The sequence below is a fragment of the Vombatus ursinus genome, unplaced genomic scaffold, assembly GCF_900497805.2.
Source record: "Vombatus ursinus unplaced genomic scaffold, bare-nosed wombat genome assembly UNPS02014181.1, whole genome shotgun sequence".
In the NCBI taxonomy this organism is placed as follows: domain Eukaryota; kingdom Metazoa; phylum Chordata; class Mammalia; order Diprotodontia; family Vombatidae; genus Vombatus; species Vombatus ursinus.
Genome location: NW_020953959.1, coordinates 755,850 through 783,758, shown reverse-complemented (window position 1 = coordinate 783,758; position 27,909 = coordinate 755,850). Strand labels below are relative to the sequence as shown.

General features: G+C 49.6%; 1 protein-coding gene and 2 pseudogenes across 1 annotated transcript in view; all 3 read left to right on the top strand.

Annotated features, from left to right (window-relative positions):
- The window catches only part of POLR1A (RNA polymerase I subunit A), a 79,401-nt gene extending 62,179 nt beyond the window's left edge, over positions 1-17,222 (top strand). Inside the window, exons 28-34 of the mRNA XM_027860449.1 lie at positions 4,500-4,626; positions 5,809-5,919; positions 7,310-7,591; positions 8,544-8,744; positions 9,641-9,758; positions 12,994-13,158; positions 15,225-17,222. Of these exons, the coding sequence (XP_027716250.1) occupies positions 4,500-4,626; positions 5,809-5,919; positions 7,310-7,591; positions 8,544-8,744; positions 9,641-9,758; positions 12,994-13,158; positions 15,225-15,325 (1,105 nt within the window). The 3' untranslated portion in view covers positions 15,326-17,222. The remainder of the gene's footprint in view (positions 1-4,499; positions 4,627-5,808; positions 5,920-7,309; positions 7,592-8,543; positions 8,745-9,640; positions 9,759-12,993; positions 13,159-15,224) is intronic.
- Positions 17,223-21,363: 4,141 nt separating this feature from the next.
- Positions 21,364-23,551, top strand: LOC114041812 (annotated as a pseudogene).
- Positions 23,552-23,761: 210 nt separating this feature from the next.
- LOC114041831 lies at positions 23,762-24,800 on the top strand (annotated as a pseudogene).
- Positions 24,801-27,909: the final 3,109 nt, after the last annotated feature.

The window sequence follows — 27,909 nt, the reverse complement described above, 5'->3', positions numbered from 1 at the left end:
TTATTTATTCAGCCTTCAGAGGGGATGTGTGTGGTGCAGGGCTCCGAGGGATGAACTTGGAGTCACAGACTGAGTTTGAACCCTGGCCTGGCATCACCTTCCCTGTCTGCAGTCACTTCAGCATTCCCTTCCCACTGGTGGAGCCTCCTGGTTTGGATTCCCCACATCCTGACCACTCACTCATTCCTTCTGCCGTTGCACCCTGGCCCCTGCTATCTATGACTCTTGTACTAAAACTGCTCCCATAAACGGCCAGCAGCCTCCCGATCACCAGATCTAGCTGGCCTCGACTTCTTGATCTTTGGGCAGCGTTTGACACTGATGGACGGCACCCCTTCCCCGTACTTGAAATGTTCTCTTCCCTTGACTTCTGTTAGACTAGACTTTTCTAGTTCTCCTGCCCTGCTCTGCTCCTGTCTCCTTTGCCACTTGAATGTGGGGGTCTCCAAGGTATTCTGTCAATCATTTTCTCTCTCTCCTCTCTGACTCCAGCTGCCTCCTCAGTGCTGATGACTCCCAGGGCCTTCACTCCAGGCCGACGTTTCCAGCTGCCTGCTTGACAGCTGTGCCACACCGTCCTACTGGTGTCTCCAGAACCAAACTCCTCCAAACCCACCCATCTGTTGCTTTCCCTCTTCCCTTTCTCTTCTCCCAGGTCGGTTCCCAGTCTCTCACTTGTCCCTGTGCAGGAGTTTCTGAACTGATCTTCCTTTAATCTTTGTTGTACCCTCCCCTCATTCCTGCCAGACACAGCTCTGTTCCTATTGTTCACCTGCTTGCAGACCCTTTGTGAGTGCCCCAGGGAACCTGAAGCCTCCCCTCCTCATCTGCCCCTGTAGCTCCTGCTAACCTTTCCAAATAACACTGCCATTACCCAAATACATGCCAGGCTTTCCCACCTCTTCTCATCGTCTCTGCTCACCATGAAGGACCACCACATCTCCCCCTCATGCTTCAAGGTCCAGGTCAAGCTCTGATGTCCTAAGTCCTGTGGAAAGCGTTCCCCATCTTCCCTGACCCCAGGGGCCGCCTTTCAGCTTATTTGGCCTTAACACATTTATTACTTTGACCCTCTGGTTTACCATGGCATGTGCCCATTGACTGCCTGTTACTGCACGTCCATCTTTTCTGCCAGGCCACCTGCTCCTAGAGGATAAAGAATGTTCCTCTGTGCCCCACCAGGCCTGGACTATGGGGGTGCTCAGTATAATTGGGTGCAGCCACTGCTGGCTCTCAGCCCATCTAGGATTGTTCATGGGAGAGCTTGTAACCCCTTCCTTCCGGTCTTGTCATTTCAGCCTTACAAAGCTGATTTCATTCCTTATGTTTCCTCACGTATGTGTAGCCTGGGCTTCTGCTGATATTAACCTGGTGGAATTGCCGAGTCTCCTTCCATGCCCCGCTCTGTCCCCCTGCCCTTCTCTCACTCTTGGAGGCCTATTCCTCCTCCAGGGTTCAGATGCTTTGCCACATGGTAAATTGAAGGCAGGGACCATTTTTCATCCTTTTATCTCTGTCCCATCATCCAGCATAGTCCTTTGCATGTCATACGTGCTTAATAAAAGTTTGTTCAGCTCAGTTGAAGAGACCAAATCTGCCGCTCTCTGAGCTCAGGCAGGCCCATGCCTCAGTAGTACCAGAGACAAAATCCAGCTCTGTATCATATAAATGTGTGTTTCATCTGTGTGTGTGTGTGTGTGTGTGTGTGTGTGTGTGTGTGTATAATATAATGAAAGGCACTATTGCCCTGGCTCTTGTAAAAATCGTAATTTACATCATCCTGTAAAGTTTGCAAACCGCTTTTTATACAAATCCTCTCATCTATGATGGGTAAACATACATGTGTCAGCAATTTATCGGTAAGTAATCATTACCCCTGCTGGGCCTTACGCTTGTGCATTCCAGCATGCTTTTATACACAGTTTTGCCAACAATAACTGTGGTCACATGCATACACATTCTCTGAATTCAGCTTTTCTCTCTTTTGCACCATTTCTCATGGATTTTTCTGATTTTTGTATTGTCACATTGGTTATTCTCATCCCGCTGATCTGCCAGACTTCTTCCAACTCTTGGGGTGCATGGGCCATCTTGTTCTAAACTGCGTCAGGGCTGCGAAGGAGCACCTTTGTGTGACTCTTTTGGCTGTGTTCTCCATACTGAGATCTGGGACTAAAGACTGGGACTGATCTGGTGATTCCTGTTACTGGACCACTTTCCAGTTTGGATGGCCCCAGGTAGACCATACAGCATCAGACGCTGTGTTAAACAAAGTCCCAGGAGTACAAATAGCTGTTTGAGGGACAGGCCCTGCCCTCAAGGAGCTTCTCTTCTAATGGGAAAAGACAGAAGATAAAACGATAAGAGGGAGATGAAAGAGGCAAAGGGGGAGCAGAGAGTAGGAAGGTTGTCCAGAGGGTCAGAGGTTAAGCGAGACTAGAAGTGGCTGTGGCTGGCCCAGATGTTTGGTACCTCCTCAGATGGAGGGTGTGGGGGCAACCTCGCCGTTTGGAGGCAGCGGCAGTGGCGGCCGTGGGACGGATGGTGGTGGTGGAGGAGAGATTGTCCGGAGAGTAATTTACATTTCTCTGGTCATGAGGTTGAACGTTTTTTCAAATGTGTTTGTTCATGATGAACGCTTGCTTTCTTCTGCCTCTTGCTTCTCTTTTTCTCTCGTTTTTATCTTATCTTTCATCATGCCAAAGGTTTTTTATTCTTGTAGGATCAAAGTGATTGGGCTTGTCCTGTCATAATGTTTTCCCTTGCTGTGATTTGAAATAAGCACACCATTTTGACTCTGACTTTTTATGATCTTTTTAAAGCACTTAACTCTTTAGAGATCGACTTTCTTTTTAAAAACCTGAAAAGCTTCTCTAAAGTTATTGATATAGCTTAGTGACTATAAAAAAAAACCAGAGCAGTGATTAATAATGGAGAAACTTGCAGATTCAAGAACAGTCCCTTGACCTGCCAGCCGGTTGAGGGATGTGTCTGATGCTGTCAGCAAAGCACTGTACCTCCAAGGCCGCCCCCAGCAAGCCTCCAGTTAGCTCAGTAGAACTTCACTTCTTCTCGCTTTCCAACACTTATTCATCCTTGAAATAATTGTCTCAATGCCCAAAGCCAGGGGGAAACTTAATAAGCCTTTATCTCTAGGGAGAGGATCTTTAATTCCTTTTTTGCAAATGTATCATAAAGACAGCTGAACATTTGTGTGTTTTATGAGGGGCAGCGTGGGCTGTGGACAGACACCTGGCCTTGAGGCCAGGGTGGCCTGGGAGATTCCCAGTGGGTCATCTCAGTGCTCCAGGCAACTTCTAAGACTAGAACGAGGCCCACCTGCCCTGTGGGAGGGGGTTCCTTGGACTGCTGAAATGACAGGGACCACGAGAGGGTCAGAGAGGCTAAGGCTGAGCGCCCACCTCTCCGGGTTATCGTGAGGATCCGGTGAGGTCATTTATATAAGGCAAAAGCCTCTGGCAGCACTGTGTACATGCTTGTTCACTTCCTTTCTCCTTCTCCAAGTGACCTGCTTGCCCCGTGACAACTCCTGAATGTCCAGCACCCTGTCCGTGCTTCCCTGCCTCTCACAGAAATGGTTACTCTAATTGTGGATCACTCAGCTGGGTGGTGCAGTGGATAGAGTGCCGGGCGTGGCATCAGGAAGACCTGAGTTCAAATATTGCCTCATATTCTTGCTAGCTGTGTGACCCTGGGCAAGTCACTGAATGCTGTTTTGTCTCAGTTCAGTGGAGAAGGAAATGGCAAACGATTCCAGTATCTTTGCCAAGAAAGCCCCATGGACAGGATTGTTGTGCTGTGGTCCATGGGGTCATGAAGAGTTGCACATTACTGAATGACAGTTGGCGTCTGGGAGAGGATGGAAAGGCCTCACTTGGGAAGTGACCCTTGAGCTGAGCTTTGGAGGAAATTAGGGATTTCTTGAAGGGAAGGGGATTAGGTTGGGAGGGAGCATATTCCAGGCTTGGGGGCACAGCCTGTGCAAAGGTTTGGAGATGGTGGATGAGGAATAACAAGGAAGCCAGTTAGACTGGAGCAGAGAAAAGGAATAGGTTTGGAAAAGAAGAGCTGAACAGGACATTTCAATGCTAACAGAGAAGCCCTGGGGACCACCTGAGCAGAGGGTGGCACAGACGAGGAGCCAGGAGGGCCTGAGGGTGGCTTGGCACTCAGGGCCCGCCCTCAGCGTAGGCCTCTTCACCATGCCGGCCCTTACTGCACAGTGCAGAACAAGCGCTCGTAGGGGCAGCTTGCTGATGGCTGGCTCCGCTCCACCTAACGAGGGCCTCTCCGCAATCTGTGATGGCGGCCTAACTTGGATGTCAGCTGTTGGAGCCTTGCCTCTAGGCTCCAGGTCATGGCCGGCCACAGAAGCTGTGAATTCGTGAAGGGGTGGGGGCTTCTTGGGCAGAATGACTCATCCCTCTAAGATCAGGGGCCTGTGCTGATGGTGGCCACTCGCTTCCTCTCCTACCCAGGTTCATTAAGCTCCTGCTGGAGGCCATCAAAAGGAAGAGCAGCAAGACGTCAGCCTTCAAAGCTGTGAGCACCCGGAGGGCGACTCAGCAGGACCTGGATGGCGGTGGGGAGATGCCGGGAAATCGGGTGAGTGGACGAGCCCCTCTGAGGACCAGGGTGGGCGGAGAGCCCTCTCGAGGCTCGCGTCAAGGCAGGAGGCTGTGGTTAGGTCCTGGGGGAAACATCCAGTGGGAGGGTATGGTGGGAATCTCCTTCAGCCAGAACGAGGAGCTGCCTTCACCTGGGGTGCGCAGCCCCAAGGAGCCCCCCGCCCCCATCTGAGGCAGAGCTTGGGAAAAGCCGACTCGGAGAGCCCTTCAGTGTCCCCCTCCCTGTCTGAGCCCGTGAGCAGGGGCCTGCCCTGAGCCCTGCCTCTGGATTCTGACCGGCTGGAATCCCAGCTGCCCACAGTCAGGGTGGGAAAGAAGGGAGAGGAGGGGGATTCAGTCCTGTTCTTTAGGTGCTTAGCACAGGGCCTCCTGTACGTCAGGTGCTGTGCTAATCACTGGGGTACAGGGATGGTCCCCACCCTCGAGGACCTTCCATACTACTGCAGATCAGCAGAGTCCGCAAAGACAGACGCAGAGACGTTTGGGGGGTGGTCAGAGAACACACAGGACAGGAGGGTCAGCCAAGGAGACAAGCTGAGCCTTGAACGACTCCAGTAGAGGCAGAGAAGGAGGCTGGAAGGGCCTTTTAGGGGTGAAGACCCAGGGGACGAGATGTGGGATGTGGGGAGCAGCGAGGAGGCCAGGTTAGCTGGAAAGGGTGTCTGAGCCACAGGAGGGGAGGAGAGAAGATGTAGGGTGGGGACTGAGAAGAAGGACAAGGGAGGCCTGGCTTTGTCATTCTTCATAGTCACGCGTGGGGTTGGGTTGGTGGCGTTGTGCCTGCTTGGAAGGGGCATCGGTGTGTAGGGAGCAGGAGAGGGGCTGGGCCTTGTAGAACAGGACACGCCTTCATCCCCAGGATGGGGTAGGGGGAGGGGGGCGATGTGGGGAAAGGAACAGCATAGGGCTGTTCTGGAGACAGAATCTTTATTGGAGCAGGTGGTTTTTTCCTCCCTGTGTCATCTCCCACGCTTTGTTGGGGAGGGGCATTGCCTTCTGGAGGCTGCTTGACCTCACTTTTCATAAGGGAACCGTGTGTCCGTGTGAGGGGACATGTGTTTGGTGTGTGGGCAGGGGAAGGAAGAGAGGGGCCCGCGCTGAAGGTGGAGCCCCTCCTTGGGGCAGCGCCGGGCTGAAAGCGTCCGTGTACCCACTGCAGGAGGATCGGGAGGGTGACAACGAAGGGGAGGAGCAGATCGTCGATGGCGACGCCGAAGAAGGAGACGCTGATGCTACAGACAAGAAGTGGAAAAAGAAGCAGGAGGAGGAGGTGAGGGGTCCCGGGGGCATGAGGAGACCCTCCCCCCAGCAGCTCTGGCTAGGCTTGACTCTCGGCCCTCCTGCTAGCTGCCTGTGTGGCCTTGGGAGAAGCTCTCGGTGTCTCTGGGCCTCTGCTTTCCCGTCCTTGAAGATGAGGCAGTCAGAATTGGATAAGCTGCTGGGCTTTTAGTAGGAAACGGGCCTCATTTCACAGCTGCAGAACAGACAGAGGCCAGCGAGGGCAGTGGCTCGTCCTCCCTCGGCCGTCACACCAGCTGACCGTATCAGCCCTGATCGGTAAACGCCGGGGAGCCCTCAGAGCCCTTCGGGGCCTCGCCCCCTCCTCCCTCGCCAGTCCCGCCTCACCCGCGCCCTTCGCCATCCAGGGTCCAGGCCTGGGACACTTCCTGGCTTCCCTGACCTCCGCCCCATCAGACCGTGAGCTCCCTCAGGGCAGGGGCTGTGCTTTCCTTTCTCCCAAATCCTGGTGCTTAGCCTGGTGCCTGGCACGTAGACAGTGGGTGCTTAATAAATGCTTGTTGGCCTGACTCGTGCGAGGTCACACTGGAAGTATGAATGCAGAGCCGTCTGCCCGTCCCCCCCAGCCTCTGAATCCCTTCCAGCCCCCAGTCTGGGACCTTGTGATCCCATTACACTAACGGCCAGTCAAGGTGGATCCGGATGCGAACCAGTGGCCTGCCGCCCCTGGGTCTCTTCTCCTCTCGCCTGTGATTTGTCCAGAGCATGAGAGGGCTGCCGGAGTGTGAGAGGAAGGGGCGTGGTCGGGGCCCAGGGGCCTTTCATTGCCCAGGTGGGGGCTGTCAGCACAGGTGCCCCCTGCTGGGAGGGGCCAGAGGTCAGGGTCCCCCCAGGCCGCATGAAGCCAGGATGGGTCACCTTGGAGGGCGTTGGGGAACTTCATGGCCATCGTGGCTCAGCTTACCTGCAGAGCTGCCAGGTGGAGCTTAGGTTAGAAGTAGAGGTCAAAACGATAATAAAAATAACCATAACAGCCTGCCAAGTGCTCCTCATAGCCCCCCCGGAGGTGGGTGAGGAGACAGCTTCAGAGGCCACAGAGCTAGGAGGTGCCCGAGGTCACTGACCAGAACCAAAATGTGAAGTGTCCAAAAGACACTGATGAGTGCCTGAGGAATCGAAGGAGAAGGAGAGATCCCTGGGGTGGCCTTCGTCCGGGGGGGGGTTGTGGGTGACGGTGCTTCAGACTCGGTGCGGGGTAGATGGGGGAGCCTCCCTGAAGGCACAGAAATGCCGGGAGTGGCAGGAGCTGCAGAGTTCGCTGGCCTGAGGCGTGGGGGCTCTCGGGCACAGACCCCTTCCTCAGCTCCCTCTCCAGGCTCCCAGCTTGCTAATTTGCCGTTCCGGCCTCTGTTCTTATCCAGGTGGATTATGAGAGTGAGGAAGAGGAGCAGGAAGAAGAGAATGAGGAGGCGAATGAGCTAGAGGAGGAGGGGGGCCCTGGGTCAGCACCCCCACACGAGGAGGGCAGCCAGGGCCCAGACGCTGAGCAGCCAGAGCCTTCCTCACTGGCGCCCAGCAAGAAGCGGGCACACAGGCACGGGCCCTCCGGGCCAGAAGCGGAGCTGAGGGTCCAGGCCGTACGGAACATCCACTCGTCCATCCAGGATTACACGTTTGATGTGGAGGAGGGCCTGTGGTGTGAGGTAGGAGGGCTGGGGGAGCTCACCTGGTTGTGGGAGGCGAGAAAAAAGACCCCAGGCCAAGCTCAGTGTTAGACCACGCATGAGAGCACCGTGGGCTCTTGGAGGCCATCTAGACCAAACCACTCATTTAGTGAGACCTAGCAGGAAGCGATTGGTCCAGGATAACACAGGGAGTCAGCTTCAGAGATGGGATTCAAACCCAGGGCCTCTGCTGTTCAGTTAGAAATGCTTGTATTGGATGGTTTGAGGAGAGAGAGGCGAGGACTGATGTGTAATCACCTGGGGGCATGATAAGAGGGGAGACTGTGCAGAGAGATGGCCAGGGTGTCCAGGGTGAGGGATGACCGGTAGTGTGGGCTGCTCCAGAGGGCCCAGAAAGGCCACGGCCTTCAGCGATGAAGGGGCCTTGGGGACGCTTTGAGAGAGGCCTTTGAGCTGATTGGGGAGGTAGGAAGCGGGACACTTGGGAGGGAGGGTGGGGCAGTGGGGGCTGGAGGGGGGACCTGGAGGGCAAGGCCACGGGACAGCGAGCAGGGAGGGACTGACCACGTGGCTGCTCTGTTGAGAGTGCCCAAGAAGAGGCTTCCTGCGCTTGGGTCATTAGGGTCATTAGGCCTCTCCCTTTCACACCTTCCATTTATGCCCTCAGAAATTTGGCGTCCCCCCGCCCCTGCCAGTGCACCACTTGCTTCCCCTCTCCCGTGCTTCCCAAACCCTGGAACCAGAAGGAAAAGCGAGCGCGCACCTGCTCCCCTGGACCAGTCAGGGCTGAGGGCAGGCCTTTGGCTCACCCGGAGCCTTGTTTATGCCTCGGACAGACAGACACACAGACATGCCCACCTTCGAGTCCCCTCAACCCTGACCCAGGCTGCAGTGTCTGTGCTTCCTGGGCAGCAGGGAGGCCGTGTTTGAACACAAGGCCTCACCGTGCCTGGGCCCGCCTTCTCTCCAGGTGACACTGAAGCTGCCGCTGATGAAGGTGCACTTTGACCTGTGCTCGCTGGTGGTCTCCTTGGCCCACAGTGCCGTCGTCTATGAGACCAAGGGAATCACTCGCTGCCTCCTCAATGACACCACCAACAAAAAGCAGGAGAAGGAGCTTGTCCTGAACACAGAGGGCATCAACCTGCCGGAGCTGTTCAAATATGCAGATGTACGTAGTGCTCTGGCCCTCGTCCTGCCCCCACCCAGCCCCAGTCACCTCTCCTCGCAGGCCAGCCCTTGCTTCCAGGACAGTTCCTTTTTAATTCCACCATCTGACGCTGCTGCCTCAGTTTCTCCTCAGGCCCGAGGGCTCCTAGCAGACTCCCCCAGCCCACCTGCAGCCTCGCACTAAAACTCCCTTCTTTTAAAAGCTTCTCAGGCCAGGAGGGGTGATGGGAGACCTCTGGGGGGCCTCCCCCAGCATGGGGTGTTTCATGTCCCTCAGGTTGTGTAAGTTAAGCAGCCACCAGGCTTCTTCCAAGCCAAACCGAGGGTCACAGCACATGCTCTGCCCAGGCCCCACTCGAACAAGCAGCCAGAACCAGCTAGGGCCGCTCTTAAACCAGACTAGAAATGACCCTGGAATCGAGGTCCTCTGTAGGGTCGGTGTCTGAGAGATTCCGGGGCATGCGGGCCTGGCGGGGAGGCCAGGGGAGCCAGAAATGCCTCCACCGCCAAACTTGGCTTGCTTCTCAAGGGAAACTTCAGACTAATCACTCTTATGTGTTTAAAAAAAAAAAAAGCGCAAACCCAGCCTCCTTTGTATTGAGTCATTTTGCTATTCTTGTAATGGAAATGAGCCTCGTTCTGGGGCCTTGGCTAGCTTGCAGTCAGCAGTGAGTGTGTGTGTGTGTGTGTGTGTGTGTGTGTGTGTGTGTGTGTCTGTGTCTGTGTCTGTGTCTGTGTCTGTGTCTGTGTCTGTGTCTGTGTGTGTCTTCCAGTCATTGTCCCTCTGGCTCTGGCATGCTTCCTGACATAGTGACACAGAGTCAGAGGGGGAGAGTCTCCATGGTGGAGAGGTTGGGGCTGGTCACTCTGAACAGATAATTTCCTTCCTGTTGGTAGGTCTTGGACCTCAGCCGCCTCTATTCCAATGATATCCACGCCATGGCTAATACATATGGCATCGAGGCCGCCCTGCGGGTGATTGAGAAGGAGATCAAAGACGTGTTTGCTGTGTATGGTAAGATGCTTTCCTGGCAAGATCTGGGGTTTCTGCTGCTTTAGAAACGTGCTGAGGGGCCTTTGAGGCAGGAAAGAAGGTGTGGGAGAGCTCTCTGTCTGGCTCAGTAAAGGAAATCAGTCACTTTGGAGGTGTGAAAGTGCACTTGGGGGAGCAGCAGTGTCAGAGGCGTGGATAAGCCCGGCTTCCCTGAATTGTGCCGAGGCTGTCTCACTGAGGATGGGTCTTTTTGAAAGGCTGGCCCCATCCCTGGCTTTCAGGGACTCTCCCTGAGTGAAAGCAGTACAGCCATGACTCCGTGGTGTCATCATAGGCGCTCCCTCCCTCAGGACATAACCTCTCACACTGTGCTCCTCCAGCATGTAGTTTTCTTTTTTTTTTTTTAGGCAGTTGGGGTTAAGTGACTTGCCCAGGGTCACACAGCTAGTAAATGTCAAGTGTTTGGGCTGAGTCCGGACTTGAACTCAGGTCCTCCTGACTTCAGGGCCGGTGCTGTATCCACTGCGTCGAGCAGTCCTCTTGCATTTGGCCTTTGAGCGGGACATTCTGGGACATTGTTTTTTGGTTATTTATTTATTTGTTTAGTTGCATTTCGAGTTCTGAGTTATCTCCCTCCCTCCCTCCTAGCCTCTCATTAGAGAAGGGCAGCATTTGATACAGATATAGATATAAATGTGGAACCATATAGTGCATAATTCCATGTATCAGTTCTTTCTCTGGAAGGAGATAGCATCTTCCTTTGTAGGTCCTTCATAGTTGATTTGATTATTCATATTATTCAGACTAGCTTAATGAACCACAGTTACACTTTGAACAGTAGTGCTGTTATTACTGCATACAACATTCTCTCGGTTCTGCTCATTTCACTCTCCATTACTTCATGCAAGTCTTTCCATGTTTTTCTAACATCAATCTGTTCATCATTTCTTACAGCACAGTAGTGTTCATCACAATCATATACCACAACTTATTCAGCCATTCCCCGATTGATGGGCATCCCCTCGAATTCTAGTTCTTTGCCACCACAAAGAGAATTGCTATAAATATTTTGGAGCATATACATTCTTTTTCGTTTTTCCTGGTCACCTTTGGGAAACAGACCTAATAATGGCATTGCTGGCTCAGATTATTCACAGTTTCATCTCTTTGGTCATAATTCTAAATTGGTCTCCAAAATGGTTGAATCAGTTGTATTAGTATCCTGATTTCCCCACATCTCCTCCAGCACTTGTCATTGTCCTCTTCTATCATTTTAGCCAATCTGAGGTATGATATGGTACTTCAGAGTTGTTTTAATTTGCATTTCTCTGATCATCTATGCTTTGGAGCATTTTTTCCCTATGGCTCTAGCTTTGATTTTGTCTTCCAATCACTGCCTGTTCCTGTTTTTTGACCATTTATCAATTGGGGAATGACTCATTCTTAGAAATTTGACTCAATTCTCTATATATTTGAGATATGAGGTCTTTATCCAAATAACTAGCTATAAAAATGATTCCGCAGTTTTTCTGTTTTCCTTCTAACCTTGGCTAAATTGATTTTCTTTGTACAAGAGCTTTTAAATTTTTATCCATTTTACATCCCGCAATACTTGTTTATCTCTTGTTTATTCATAAACTCTTCTCCATAAATCTGATAGGTAATATGTTCTATGTTCTTCCAATTCACTTGTGATGTCTCTCCTTTGATGTCCGGGCCGTGTGTCCATTTTGACCTTATCTTGGTAATTATGTTCCTAATTTTCCTAATATTAAACCAGCCCTGCATTCCTGACATAAATCCCACTTGGTCACAATGTATAATCTTTGTGATAAATTGCTGTAGTCTCCTAGCTAGTATTTTATTTAGGATTTTTGCATCAATATTCTTTAGCGAAATTGGTCTAAAATTTTCTTTTCTGTTTTTGGGCTTTCTGGTTTAGGTATCAACACCATCCTTGTTTCATAAAAGGAGTTTGGTAGGGCTCCTCCTTCGCCTATTATTTCAGATAATTTATTTAATATTGGATCTAGTTGATCTTTGAATGTTTGGTAGAATTCACTTGTGAGTTCATTTGGTCCGGATGCTTTTTTCTTAGGGAGCTCATTTATGGCCTATTGAGTTTTTTTTTAAAATGGGTTTATGACCTTTTTCATCCTATGCTGTATTTTCCATCACCGTTTTTACCATCCTTTCTTGAATCAGGAGAGATTCGATTTGCTTTGCTTGGCCCAGGGGAGCAGACGGAATGAGGGAGATGTTGCACGCCTGTTCATTTAGTCTTTAGTAAGGGCCCTGGAGCTGTCCCCCAGTGGAATCAGCCACTCGGGGTCAAGCTGCTTCCTCGGTAGAGACGTGGAGGTCAAGGCTGGGGGGGGTTGTCCCTAGGAGTCTTGTTGGGTCCCTTATGGCTCTGAGAGTCAGAGGCTCTGGACCCGCTTTTTCTCTGACGCCAGGCATCAAGGACAGAGGCCTGGGATTTCCCTCTTTGTCCCGCCTCCCTTGGTGACTGAGACTGGCCCAGAACCTGCTGTTCTCTTGTCCAACTGTTGCGTGGGCCCCGCCAGGGCCAGGTGACCACAGGCACCACGAGATGGTGCTTCTGGGAATGTGGTGAAGGTGGCATCTCCAGTCCCGCCATCCTTCCGAGCTGCAGCTTCTCTGTGCCTGTGGCTCCATTTGTAGCTGAAGCATCCAGGAGATAGGATTTCTTTATTCAGTCCAACGAAAATGGCTGTGTCAGATATGCAAACAAAATGAAGCCATCCCCGCCCTCGAGGATTGAAGTTCTCCTGCCAGGATGCGGTGTGGGTGTAGACAACAACAGCTTACTTTGAGGAGGGAGAGGACGTTACCAAGGCAGAGGATTGGGGCTTGCTTCAGGAGATACGGAGGCTGAGTTGTAGAACTGAGTGGGGAGATGGAATGTGTGAGAGACAGAGAGAGTCGTGTGAGAGCAGGCTGAGAAGGTCGATGATGCGGGCCATTAAACAGCATTCTGGAGAGTTCCTATTTCACCCTACAGGCCGTGGAGAGCCAGCCACCAGAGCGCTGTGAACCTGAGAGCGGCCAGGACATCTTGCCTAGTGTGACTGCAGTCCTTAATGGCGCTGTAGGGGAGAGGGACCAGAGAATTAGTGAAAGAAGCGTGGGTGCGGTCATCCTGCTTGCCGCAGGTCGGGGGTCCCGCTAAGCCTCTTCCTGCCTTCCTCCAGTCCCTGTGATAATCCTTCCCTGTTTTCTTTGTTCCCCACAGGCATCGCCGTGGACCCCCGGCACCTCTCCCTGGTGGCCGATTACATGTGCTTTGAGGGCGTTTACAAACCTCTGAACCGGTTTGGGATTCAGTCCAACTCCTCTCCTCTGCAGCAGATGACATTTGAGACCAGCTTCAAGTTCCTGAAGGAGGCGACCATGATGGGTCAGTGGCTGGGTGGGGCTCTGGGTTCACTGGCTTCACCTGCCCTTTGTGTGGGGACGGCTCCTGACCTGCAGGCCTAACTACCCCCTGGGCTGCACTCCAGCTGTGTCGTGAATGAAATGAGTTAGGTTTGGCTTTGGGCAGCCAGGGTGGGAAGGCAGCAGAAATGGAAATATCTGAGGAAAATCTGGCCACATTCACCTTTGTGAAACATGGAGAAATGAAGCAATCCCAGCTCACCCGAGGGAGCAGCTGGCCCAGTGGGAGCCTGGGCCCTGGCTGGAATTCTCTGCTCAGGTACTGGGGCCAAGAGGCTGCTTCAGGGAGCCCCTCTCTGAACGTCAGCCCTGTCTGTCCGCACCTTCCCTCAGGCTGCTAATGCACAGTCCTCACCATCTCACCAGAGGGGACAGAGGGAGATGAGCGCCCACCATCATCCACCCACTTCTCGGCTCTGTTGGTCAGTCACAGGCCTTTTGTAAATGCTTTCTCTGGGCCAGGCACCATGCCAAGTGCTGGGGGCACAGATAGCGTGTTTCCTGCCCTCAGTGAGCTCACGGTTGAATGAGGGACAAGCTAGATCCAGGGGAGAGGGAAGGTGCTCACTTGGGAGGGACCAGGCAAGGCATCCTTTAGAAGGTGGTGTCTGAGCTGAGATTCAGAGGAAGGTGGGCATAAGGAGGGGAAGGAGCAAGTGTCTAAGAGCCCGTGTGCTAAAACATGGGGTTCACAGAGGGGCTGATGGGAAGGAGACGGCCGAGCCGGCTTTCTGTTCTGGGCCCCAGGAGACGGGGTGGTGCGCGGGGCCTGTGCCTGCCCTCGTGGCCCCCTTTTATTGTCTGGAGGGCTCAGACAGGCGGCAACAAACCCGAGGGTCCCTCGAGGGTGCACACACATGGAGGCTGATCAGAGTTGGTGAGGGACGTGACTATGCTTGTGACTGTGTCAGTCAGTCCTTCCTGGGACCAGGGGGATAAAGGGCACCAGCTGCCCAGTGGCTCCGGCCATCCTCCTATGCCGCAGGCAGCCCAGCCACCTCACGGCTCAGCATCTCATTTTCCTCCTCTGGAAACTGGAGCGGTTGGACCAGAACGACCTCTCCGGTCCCTTCCGGCTTCAGGCAGCTTGGCCTCTTATGTAGAGTGCTGGACCTGAGTTCCAGCAGAGCAGGGCTCGGGATCTCCGTCTGAGGATAGAGCACTGGGCCTGGGCTCAGGAAGAGCTGAGTTCAAATCTGTCCTCAGATATAGCTTAGCTGTGTCACCCTGGGCAAGTCATTTAACCTGTCTGTCCCAGTTTTCTCATCTTTAATATTGAGATAAAAGTCGCGCCTTTCTCCCAGCGTTGTTGTGAAGGTCAGAGAAGATGATGTATCTCAACTCTTCACCCTCCAGCAGTGCTAGCCCGTAGTCCTGGAGTGGACCGGGGACAAATCCTTTAGGGTCTCCCAGCCTCAGTTTCCCCATCTTGATATGTAAGCTACTTTGCCAATTGAAGCCTTCTGTGAAACATCAGCAGCAGCTACTGTTGTTAGGTCCAGTTGTGCCTGCGACTTCTTGACCGTCACCACAGCCCAGGGAAAATGGCCTCTCCTGTGTCAAGAGAAAATGTTGGCATCAAGCCCTTGATGGGTAGACCTGGCAGAGGACAAGGGAACATCTCAAGGCTAATAGCCAAACATCCTAGTCGTTTTTTGGCCATTCCTAAAAATCCCAGCGGACTCTTGCCACGGGGTCTTCCGTTGCGGGGGGGCCTCACCTACACAGTATCCCTCATGAGTGGAGTCAGTGTCATCTCCCGGGCCATGTTTCCCTCGGCCAGGCCTCCTCCTGACATCTAGGCTGGTGTCCAGCCGGGCCCCATCCTCCATCCCCTAGTGTCCAGGAGAGCTGGCCTGCTCCATTGCTGCCCAGAGTAGATGGGAGTTTCAAAAGGACACTGAGAGATCCGGGTCTTTGTTTGGGTTGGGGGCTAGGCAGGAAACCTAGTGGGATCATGGCTTAGATGGCCTCTGCCCTGCAGGTCCTGTCCTCAGGAATAACCAGTGACTCTCTTGTTTGTGCCAGGTGCGTACGATGAGCTGAGATCCCCTTCAGCCTGCCTGGTGGTCGGGAAGGTTGTCAAGGGAGGAACGGGCCTGTTTGACCTCAAGCAGCCGCTGAGATAACCATAACTCGCTCCTCTTTCCCCTCTGGCTGGTGTGCACGGATGGCCTGGGAAGGTGGAGGCTTGAGTGGGCACAGGACCTACCTCACTTACCTCACAGGAGGGACATGTGGACAACACTTTGGAAAGGCCAGTGCTCGGTGCTGCTGTCCTGACGGCTTCCCATTAAGAGATTCTCCCCCATCTATTTGCTGTGTTACTGTGGAGCAAACCTTGACCTCTCTTTGCTATCTTGACTTCATCCAGAAAATGAGCATCAGGTCATTCAATCAACAAGAATCCACTCTACGTCAGCCATGGGCCAGCCAGGCACACTGCTAGGCCCCGGGGATTCAAAGACCTCGCATTCTGCGGGGCGGACACCATCACCATATGTACGGATGTTCAGAATAAACACGAAGTGAATAGCTACAAGGTGGTTTAGTACAGGGTGCTTAGGGAGGGAGGGCAGAGAGCAGGAAAGGCTTCCCATAGGAGCTGTGTCTCTGAGGACGAGGGGGAGGACACCTTTGCCATTCCTGTCCCATAAGCTCATGGGTGAGGAGTGCTGGAAAAAGTGCATCCTGTTCCTCCGAGGTGACACTTTGATCTTTCTTCAAGTGGCCTGTGATTTGCCTATGGGCTTTGCTGGTATTCTCAGTGATTTGATTTCCAAATCCACAAAGAGCAACTGATGCCGTGCCCACGAAGGGGGGAGGGGAGACCATGCGTGTGGGCAGAGGGGCCCACGTTTGCCTGGGCTCTGAGTCAGCAGGGATGAAATCTGCCTGCCTTGAAATGACCTTGCAACAGTTATTCTAGGAGGCTCTGGGAGCAGATGAAACCACAGACTTCAGAAAACCCTGACCCTCAAGTGACTCAGCTTCCTGCCCTCTGTCGCCACAGCCTCAGCCTGGCGCCAAGGTATGGCTGGGCCGCCGGGGAGGAGCCTCAGCGTCAGGCTGAGGGGGAGAACCGCCGTGCGAGTAGAGGGGCTCAGTCTGTCTGTCGTGACCTCTAGCGCCTCAGGGTACTTTCCACATTGTGCACTTTGGTTTTCCGTTAGAGGACCTTTGTACTGGGTCCCACTCAGGGTTTTTGGGCCCCTCTGTCAGGAGGCTCATTGTCACCTGTGTGACCCTGGCGGCCGTCCAGCCAGATGTGTGTCTGTCTTCTCCCACACCCCCTCCCGACGAGTTCAGCCACAGCTCAACCACCTGGCTGGGGCATTTGAATGAGAGGACTGTGTGGATTTCCCTGGTTCCAGTCACTGCCTCAGACAACAAAACATGTCCCCTGTCCCAGATTGGCCCTCAGTTGTGACTAGAGGGGCAGGGAACCTGTGGCCTTCAGGGCCCTTAAGTGCGGCCTTTTGACTGAATGTTTGTTCTGTATATTTGGATTCAGTCAAAAGGCCTTGAAGACCACAGGCTCCCCATCCCTGGACTAGAGGTCACTCTTTTGGTCTCATGTTATTCCATCCTGGGCTGAGTAATGACCCCGAAAAAGCTCGGGGGGGGTTTCCTCCTTGTCTGGCGGCTCCTGCATTTGGGAGGTGAAGACTGCAGGACTGGGATTTCCCATCTGGGTCACTCCCAAACCCTGGCATGACAGAGGGGAAGAAGTCAACCCCACGTGTGTCCTATAGGTCCTTGTCATTAGAATGAGAAGTTAACAGGAATAAGTGTATCAAAACCGGGTTTGCGTTGTGCTAAAGCAGGACTCCTGGGGTTCAAGCATTTGGGAGTCCTGGACCCCTTGGGCAGTCTGAGGAAGCCTGTGGGCCCCTTCCCAGAATAACGCTTTTGAAGGCATCAAATAAAAAACAATTATAAAGGAAACATGTAATTTCTAATGGGTAGTTCTCAGGGATCCCTGGTTAGGAGGTCCCAAGCTCAAGTGACCACTGGTGAGAAGTGAGGCCAATGCCCCAGCCTTCCCCCCCCCCCCCCGTCCCGGCCTGAACTCTTGCGGCGTCCTCCTCTGAGACTCTCAGCTTCTAGTTTCTCCTCTCAGCGATCTGCCGTGCACACGGCTGCCAAGCTAATCTTCCTGAAATACAAGGCCGCCCCTGTCACTCCCAGCGTTTCCGACTGCTTCCGGGCATCCGTTTTCAGATTCTTTAAATTCAACACACACTTATTAAGCCTCAGCATGCCAGACGTGCCAGACCCAAAGACAACCAAAAACCAGTCCCAGCTGACAAGAGTTGATATTTTCCTGGGGTGGTGCACGTGCAGTCTCCTCCCCCATGTGCTCTGATGCTGCTCCCTCTGGAGCTACAGACATCCTGAGACGGGGCCCTGGGTGATTTAGTCCATCCAGCCTTGACGCCCCTGGGGCCAGGCTCTTAGCCTGCACAAATGCCCGGGCACAGCCCATTCCCCTGCCCTGGCTCTGAGGACAGCAATCGATTCTGCTGTTATTTCTGGAAAGGACATGTCACTGATCGCCCTGTGCCTCTGCTCACCTCTTGTGGGGCTTCAGTCCAGGCCACGACTCCCTGGCTGCCATTTCCTCCCCGGGTGTTTTCTCCCCTCCCTAGAATGTAAGCTCTTTGACTGGGCTTGGCGTAACATTTAGTACTAGTACTAGCTAATATTTATGTGGTGCCTCTGCTCAACACTGAGCTGAGTGCTGTACAAATATTGTCCTATTTGATCTTCACAACAGCCCTCGAGGTAGGTGCTTTTATTGTCCTCATTTTTACAGATGAGGCAGGCAGAAGCAAATTGACTTGCCCAGAGTCACACAGCTAGTAAGTGTCTGAGGCAGGATTTGAACTCAGGTTTTCGTGACACCAGGTTTGCTACTCTTTCCACTGGCCCACTTAGCTGCTGACCTCTTATTGCTTAATGGGTGCTTTTCTTTCAGTCATTCGCTTGTTCATTCATTTAAGATAGATGAATTAATAGCTGGAATGGACCATAGGAGTCCTCTGAAGTCTGACCATTTCACTCCTCCACTCTTGAAGCTCTCCTGTCTCCCTGTTGCCTCTGGGATAAAAAGATAATCTGTAGCCTGGCATTTAAAGCCTTCTACAATCTGACTCTTACTTTTCTGTTTTTACCTTCAGAGACCCTTCTTGCCAGCTTGGCCTCCTTGCTGTCCCTGTTGAGGATGAGGGCTGAGATGAAGCCATTAGATCCAGCAGTTAAGGGATTGGTTGGTAATAGTTCCAGTTTAGTGATGAAATCAAATGCCAGATTGTAAAAGGCTGAGAAGTGAGAATTCAATTCTCAATTCAATTAAGCACCTACTGTGTGTCAGGCACTGTGCTAAGCACTGGGGATACAAAAAAGGCAAAAGGTGTAATCTTCAAGGAACTTACAGTCTAATGAAGGAGAACAGCATAACCATATACAGGATAAATAGGAATTAATAGAGGGAGGGCACTAGAATTAAGAGGGGTCAGGGAAGGCTTCTTGTAGGAGGTGAGATTTTAGTTGGGACTTAAAGGAAGCCAGGAAGGTCAGTAGGCAGAGTGGAGGAGGGTGAGTGTCCCCAGTATGGGGGTCAACCAGAGAGAATGCCCAGAGCTCAGAGGTGGAGGGGCTGGCTTGTGTCTTGTTCGACTTGGTGCCACCGGGTCAACACCTTGGGGGGTAAGGTGTGTCTGGAGTGGAAGGAGGGGGCTAGGTTGTGAAGAGGTAGTAGAGGCAACAGGTGTAGACAGTTTCTTCTGGGAGGTTTTTTAAAGAATGAGGGAAAACTGGAAAAGTTTGCAGGCAGCAAGGTGTGAAATAGTAGATGAGAGATTGAAGATTAAAAATAGGGCAAATCTCATGGGATTGAGACCCTAAGAGGGATTCAGGAAGAAGACATTCATAGATAAGCAATTTTCTAGGCGTTTTACCAAAACAGGCGTGAGTGTGGGTGTGGGGGAGCCCTTTCTAAGAAAGGAGGAGAGAGCAAACGTGAGGTGCCTACTATAAACCAAGCACCCTACTAACTGCATTACATGTACCTCATTTGATCCTCACAGCAACCCTGGGAAGTAGGTTACTATTTTTACTATATTCTTATCACCTAATAATTGATATAATATTATCCTCTATTGTTGCCATTACTTCTCCATTTTACAGTTGGGGAAACTGGGGCAAACAGAAGTTAAGGGATTTGCTCAGGGTCATACAGCTATTGAGTGTCTGAGACTGGATTTGAACTCGGGGCTTCCCGACTCCAGGCCTAGTACTCTAACCACTGTGCCACCTAGCTACCTGAGAAAGAGCTGTTTGGATTTGTGTGCTGTGTATCCTAAGGCTTTGACCTGGGTGCTGGATACTGTGTTAAGAGCTGGGGATACAACACAGTCTCTGCCCTCAAGGAGTTATACTTGGGGAATGAATGAAAAAGCATTTATTAAATATTTACTATGTGACAGGCCATAAATACGTACACATGCCTACGGGGGAAAGGAGGTGGGGAGAGGAGGAGGCAAAGCGTTTATAGGTGCCCTGGAAAGGGTGTTGAGGTTGGGTTCAGAGCCCCAAGGCTCGGGCAGAGTCCAGGCTCCTAGGGAAGAGAGGTAGCATGGATTGAGTCCAGTGCATGCAAGAAGGTCCCAAACATACTTGCCTTTGAAAAGCAATTCTAAGGCAGCTGGATGATGCAGTGGATAGAGCCAGGTGTGGAGTCAGGAAGACCTGAGTTCAAATCCAACCTCAGGTACTTCCTAGCTGTGTGACCCTGGGCAGGTCACTTAACCTCTGTCTGCCTCAGTGCCCTCAAATATAAAATGGGGATAATAACAACACCTACCTCCCAGGGTTGTTGCAAAGATCAAATGAGGTCATTGTAAAGTGCTTAGTGCACATATTAGACATTATATAAATGCTAGCTAAAATGGATCAGTCAGTCAACCAGTGTTATTCACTTACGATGAGGTGACAGTGGATAGAGCTCTGGGCCTGGAGTCAGGAAGACCTGAGTTCAAATTCAGCCTCAGATACATCCTAGCTGTGTGACCCTGTGCAAGTCGCTTAACCTCTGTCTGCCTCATTTTCCTCAATTGTAAAATGGAGATACTAATGGCAATAATAAATAGGGGATAATAATATAGCAATAATAATAATCTATCTCCTAGGGTTGTTGTGAGGATCAAGTGAGATAATATTTGTAAATTACTACAAATATTAATACCTGTAATATTTTGCAAACCTTGAAGTTCTCACAAATGATAGTTGTTAATTCTCTGTTCTGAGCACACCACTAAGTGCTGAGGAACACACAGCATTCCCACCTCCCCTCCAAAAAAAAACCCCTGTCCTCACGGAGCTTACATTCAAATGGGGGAGGCAACGATGTACAAATCGTACATAGAAGATCTAGATGGTGTAAATGAGAGCTGATATTGGAGGGGAGGACCCTAGCAGTGTGTCTCAAGGTCCCCTCACTGCCTTGCCCTTTAGGTGGATGGGCTGTCTGCTGACTGCAGGGCTTTTAGGGGTGGAAGGAATTTAGGAGAGTTGGGATTTAAGAAGTCCGGGGAGTCGGGGGGAGGCAGCAGCATCCATCTCCTGGAATGATTACTGGGTTGGAGTCTTTCTAGTCCAAAAATGTTTCTCCTTCCAGAGCAAGAAGAAACAAAAGTCAAAATGAAACCACTCCCCCCCCCACCCCCAGCAATGCCCTTATCCCTTGTCTCATCCACTGCTTTAAAAAAAAAAATCCCAGGTTGTTGTCCTTAATCTTCCTTGGCAGCCTCACTTCATTCTGAAGCTTTATCATTCCAGGCACTCTGGATAGTTTTTGTTTGTTTTTTATATTATCTCTGTTGACATCTTTTGTTTTCACATCGCCTTTATTTCTGAACATATCCTTCCCACTCTCTCTATTCCATGCGCCATCCCTTGTGGCCAAGATTTTAAAGAGAGAAATAAAGGCAGCAGAATCAGTTGACAATTTGATCACATCTGACAATATACGGGATATTCCATCTCTGCAAGGTTTGGAATTACATGTATTTCCTCAACTCTTCTCTGGCTTCAAGCTTGGTCCTGACCCTTTTTTCTTTTTTCTTTTTTCTTTTTTTTTTAGGATTCTGTCATACTTGTGTGTTTGTCTCTCTTTACTTTTGATCGCTTCCATATTTTGTAAGATCTGAATTGGCAGGCGACTTCTCTGTGGATCATAAAGTTCTCTTATTTCATCGGAATCATTTCCTTGTGTGTCCTGAGAACTTCATTCTGGAAAGTTGTCCGTCTCTCCTCAGCTGACTTCCCCAGGAGAATTTTCATTCATGTGATTCTGCCTGTCCTTCCTTCTGAACCCTTTGAAATCTAATTGACAGTTGGGGGTGGGGCAGAGGAGGTATCCCTCTGAGGTATTCCTCAAACCGTGTCAGACCTTGCCCAGATTTCTTCTCCTCTCTCTCAGACTCTAGGATGGAGTGGTCACTCCTTCTCAAGGTCCCCATCATTTCCACCTCAGCAATCTGTATCTGGACCCAGATGGCTCCAGAGGAAAAAGTGAGGCTGGTGACCTTGCACAGCCCTCCCTCACTTAAATCCAATTCACTTGCAAGTCATGGCATCACCTTCCTGATGTCATGGTCCTCTTCGAGAGCGAAGGTCAAACAATAACATTCAGCAGTCAACATTTATTCAGCACCTACTGTGTGCCAGGCACTGCTCAACTCAACCATAGTTTCTCCCTGTTGGTGAGAATCGGGTCTAGAGTAGTATAAGGGGGAGAAAAAGGGGATACACAGTCCCTGTCCCCCTTAATGCTAGTATCTTTCTTCTGTTGATTATCTCCAACTTATCCTGTCTATATCTTATTGGTACACAGTTATTTACTTGTTGCCTCCCCCATCAGACTGGAAGCTCCTTGAAGGCAGGCACAGTTTTTTGCCCTTCTTTGTGTCCCCAGCCTTTAGCACAGGACCTGACACATAGTAAGCGCTCCATAAATGCTTACTGACTGGTGAACCTGCTTTCTGAAAGGAGGGATGAGGTGTAATGGAAGGCCTGAGCATCCTCAGACATGGCTCCATGTGGAGGTAAGGAGTCCATTGGGGTCCATGATGGCAGCACCCAGGGCCTCTAGGAGGGTCTGCTGCCAGCCCAAGGAAGGCCCAGCGCTCACAGTGGTGGTCATCGCCGCCCTTCATGCTTACCTGGGAAGCTTGGGTGCGTCCCGGACAGGGGCCGTGGGATCATGGCAGGGATTCGCTCATCTGTACGCTTTGTCACTGTCGCTTCTGCCTTGACTTACACCAGACTCTGCTATTCGAAAGACCTTAAAAAATGGGATGAATTTGAAGATTTGTTGGCAGAGAGGCGGCATTTCAGGGACCGGAAACATGCAATGAAATGCTATACACCTACCGTCTACAAGGGACTTTAAGTTGCGCATCAAACGTACTGTTCTCAAATCTTAGGACGTTCAGAACATCATCAGGCAGATTTCCAGGGAAACATGAGTCTGCTGATATGATCCAAAAGGAAGCTTCTGTAATCCTGGGTGAGATGGCTCACGAATTGTGTCTGGGAGACTGCCGATCTTTTTCTTTCAGTCTGAGTAAAATGTTTTAAGGTATCTGCAAGGTGTGTGTGGATGAAGAAGGTATTCAGAGACTACAACAGGCTGTCCAGGAGCATGCAGTCATTCTGCTGCCAGCCATAAAAGTTATATTGACTCTTATGTTTTCTACACCTGTGATTTACCTGCACCTGTCATTGCTGGAGGGGTGGACTTCCTGGGAATGAAATTGGTGGGTGAGCTGCTCCAAATGTCATGTGCCTTTATCACTCGGTGGCATACATTTGGTGGAAAGAGACTCTAGTGGACTGTGTTCTCTGACTATGTAAAAACCATGTGGTGGAGTGGTTATGCTCCAGTTGAGTTTTTCCTTGATGGAACAAGAAGCCATTCTGCTAAAACCTTGACTCCCAAGTTTGGTCTTCCCAATATCGTCATGGAACCATTTTTTTAAGAGAGAAGTTTTTGACACCTACCTTGTTCCAATGAGCATCAGTTATAATAGATCATTAGAAGAAACTATGTGCATGTGAACTTCTAGGTACTCCAGCCAACAGCTGGCCTACTGAAAGCAAGGAAGATACTCACTGAAAATTATGGAAGCATTCACATGTACTTTGGAGAACCTTTATTACTTTGATCCATGGCAAATGTGAAAATGAGTTGGGGGGCCCATATAATGGCATTCGGGTGTGTTCAGCCATCAGTATTTAGCAACCCAGTTCCATTTAACTAATTAACATTGATTAGCTTTTTTTTTTCTTTTTGGTGGGGCAATTGGGGTTAAGTGACTTGCTTAAGGTCACACAACTGGTAAGTGTCAAGTATCTGTGACTGGATTTGAACTCAGGTGCACCTAACTCCAAAGCCAGAGCTCTACCCACTTCACCATCTAGCTGCCCCTTTGATTAGCTTTTACAAAGGAGTATTTACTTCACAGATACAGCAAGATCCATGGCAAATGGGAAAATGAGTTGGGGTCCATGTAATTCCCAGACACATCCCTCAGAAAACATCTGAGGATATGTGTGCATTTGTCAGTCATGTTGTGTACAAATCAGAATGTCTGCAAATTGAAAATATGGTTCTGAATGTGTGGAATCTTGTATCCACTGTATTTCTTCAGAACTTAAGAATGGGCTTTGATGTTTTGGTTGAAAAGACTGCCTGGCTGAAAGGTTTAACACAGGCCTTTGGAAGATTTCTAATTTGGTCTGATAACATAGCTGCTGATAAAGTTATACATTCTTCCCTTCTTCTGCATCCCAACATTCTTACCAAGGATCAGGTAGTTCTGAAAGAGGAAAGTGGAGAACGAGGAATTGCTGAAGGACTCATTTTCCAGCAGATCACTACGCTCATGTGTGGCCTACAGGAATCGGTTGCTTACCATTTTTGTATATCCTTCTTTTGTGGTGATATCACTGCAGATGACAGGAAAGAGGACATCTAGAGCCGCGTTGACTTCCTACATGATGTGTTTTCAGATGAATTCATCTTTTTTCCAGGAAATGCGCTGTAGGACTTTGAAGAAGGCTAAAAATGAAACCATTCAAGCGACTCCACAAGACGTTTTAGTTACAGGCAAAGGAGATACTGTGATACCATTTTTAGTATTATTCGTTAAGCCCTTTGTGGAAGGTTATCGGATAATTTGCAGCATTTCCCGAAAGAAAATCAGTGCTTCATTGAGAAGCGGTGCTTAACTGGACCCAGAAACTAGACTTACTATCTTCTTAAATCTGGAGACTGTCAGTGTTAGGAGCTGCTTTCCTTTGATATGCACAAAAACGCATTAGCATATCTTGTTCCACTGGGTGCAGTTTTAAAAAACAAGGCAACTGATGACGATATTTAGAAAGTGAATGATAAAGCCACCATAAAGTTAGAAGAAATGCTTGGTGCCAAAATACCCATAGTAAAACCAGGGATAGCAAGAGTCAACCTGTCGGATGAGGAAGAATGTTACAGGATGACTATTTAAAAACGAAGTAGGGAAAAAAAAAAACAAAGCAGGAATTCAAAAGAAACCTCCCCTGACTCAGCTTCTTTGGAAGTATCTAATAAAGGAGAAAAAGGTGTTCAACTGAAGTAATGAGTAATGAACTCTGATGCTAAAAACTGCATTTGTACCATCTTCCCTGAGTATTTTTGAATAAAATGGTCTTTTGGATCCTTATTTAGAAAAACATATCACAACTATGACTTCACTACCAACTCTCAGCTTCTTACATACATTTCTGTAATGTCTTCATTAACATGTAACGTAGAGAATAAAATGTGTAAATAGTAAAAGAAAGCTATGGAAAGGGGTTGGTCATCTAAAAAACAAAAGAGTCGTTTCGACTGACTGCCTAGACAAGCGGGGCACGTTCCAAGGCACTAACATCACCAGGGTCATTCCCTTGCTTCCTTTCCTGCTTTGCTGTTGTTCCGGTGATAGAGAGACACAGAGGGAAGGGGAGAAGCCTCGGGCACTCCCACATTAGAGGCCAATGGGATGCGGTTCTTTGCCTCTTTCCTATTTTAGGTGAAGGAGATTGGAGATGATCATGGCCTCAGGAAGTCAGAGCCTCCAGAGTCTGGGAGCTGGAGTCTATGCTAGGATTTGTTGGAAACCAAACAATGAGGAGTGCAGTCCCTGGTGACCAGCCCAGCAGTGCAAGTGCAGATGTATCCATCCATCAGCCATGTTGCATTTGGAAGTGAACTTGATGGGGCAAATCCTGAAGCTGTTAAGACTGAGTCCGTTCTCCCAGGGGCATAAGACAGAATGAAGGGGAGGAGCTCACACTTCCGTTCTTGCTGTCTCTGTGAAGTAAATACTCCTTTGTGAAAGCTAATCAATGATTTAGTCAAATGGAACTGGAGTGCTAATTACAATGGCTGACAGTGGCGGAGAACACACCAGAATGGGGGCTCAAGCTGAAAGCCTTAAGAGTCACCCCAGTTTCTCAAGGGTACTCCTAGAACCCTAAGCCAGAAATTCAGTTAGTGGCTCATCACTGGGCCTGGAGCCAGGCAGACTTGAGTTCAAATCCAGCCTTAGACACTTACTAGCTGTGTGACCCTGGGCAAGTCACTTAACCTCTGTTTGCTCCAGTATTCTCAACTATAAAATGCAGATAATATCAGCACCTGCTTCCCAGAGTTGTTGTGAAGGTAAATTGAGATAGTATTTGTAAAACACTTAGCATAGTGCCTGGCACAATTGTTGGTGCTGTGTAAATGTTAGCTATCGTTGTTATTATCATTATTATTATTATTTAGCCGGTCTTAGTCTGGGAGAGTGAACCCAGGGTCATCACAGCAATAGAGTTCTCATTTGTTTGTTTCTCTACCTTTCCAAGGGTGAAATTACCATTAAGGCAAGTCAAAAGATTATTAGGTGCTCTTCTGGCAGAGAAGAGAGGTAGTAACTTCAGGAGATATCAGGGTAACTGAAATGCCTCTCACTGTGTGTCTCTGTGCTACACTTGTGACCTACTTCTTGTTTATACCTTGGTGTGCTGTAGTATAATCAATGATAAAAAGTTACTTGTTTATCCCTCCATTGCTTTTCATCTAAATAAATTTTTATTTATTATTATATATTTATTGTAAACATTATTTACAATTTTATTGTTAATTATTATATTTTATTTTTATTATAAATAAATAAAATAATTTTTTTCCTCTGGTTATTAGATTTGCTCACATGAGTGTGCTTTCTTAATATGTAATTCCATTTCAGCTTCCTTTTAATTATCTTGTTATGCTTTTGAACTAAGTATACTCATCTCAAACCACAAGTTCTGGGTCTCACCCCATCTAGTCTCAGTGACCTCGGTGAAGTCAAATTTTCCTCCTCGCCCTGGGAGCTCTCATGCCTCTTGCTTGTGGCCTAAGCTTTATCCATTTGTGTGTAGACATTTGAGGCGATGGGTTTTACTACTTACTTCTTTCTTGGACATTGCCCCTGGGATCTGGGATCCACCTCACCAGCCAGTCTTCCTACATTGTAGTTTAAACATAAGCTATTTTCTTCCTCCCCCATGCTTTTTAGTTTAAAGCTCTTTCATTTAAGTTTGCCAGGCACCCGGCAAATACATTTTTTGTGGTCTTTGCTTAGGCATTTAATAAATGTTTATTGAGTTGAAATATCTCATACTTGTATATACTTCATCCCTCTCCCTCCAATAGAATGTCAGTTACTTAAAGAACAGGGACAGTGTCATTTTTTAAATGTCTGTATCCTTCCGGCTCCTGACCTTGGGTTGCAGTTGGTGACCATTCACCTTATCCCACCTTGGCCTCAGGCCTACTTTTCCACTTCCAAGATGTCTCCATGCCACGTTGCTGTTGGAGTACCCTTCACCCCCCTTCCCCAACTTTGCAGCTATCCCTCTGACTTCTCTATGCAAAACATTACTCCTTGCCTACCCCCGATCACTCTTCTATATGTGCTGTATTCTATTAAAATGCATCAAACTAAAATTGTATTAAAATATATTTAAAAACTTCTTGAGGGAAGGCACCATCTTGCTTTTATTTCCTGGGTGCTTAGCACTGTGCCTAGTACCTAGTGAGTGTTTAATAAAATGTGTTTCTATTCATCTATCCATCCATCCATCCATATATACAATCTTTCCTGCAATCTGACTGTAGCCCACCTTTCCAGGCTGATTACACATCATTCGCCTTCATGTACTCTATGCTCCTGTCAAATTGGCCTGCTCACTGTTCCTGGCACATAGTAGGCGTTTAATAAATGTTGATGAATTATTCCCCACATGGAACACTCCATCTTCTGTCTCTATGTGCCTATGCCTGGAATGTTCCCCCATCCTCCTTGCCCCCACTTCTTGAACCCCCAAGCTCCTTCCAAGATTTACCTTGAATGCCACCTCTTTCAAGAATCCTTTCTTTATTCCTCCACTCATGAGTGCCCCCGAGTCTCTGATATCATGTGGTATTTGTTTTGCACGTGTTTTGCATTTGCTTATAAATGTATATGTTGTATTCCCAGTTCTTCCCTTCCTCCCATTAGACTGTAAGCTCCTTGAGAGCAGGAACTACATTTCTTTTTCTTTTCTCTTTCTTTCTTTCTTTCTTTCTTTCTTTCTTTCTTTCTTTCTTTCT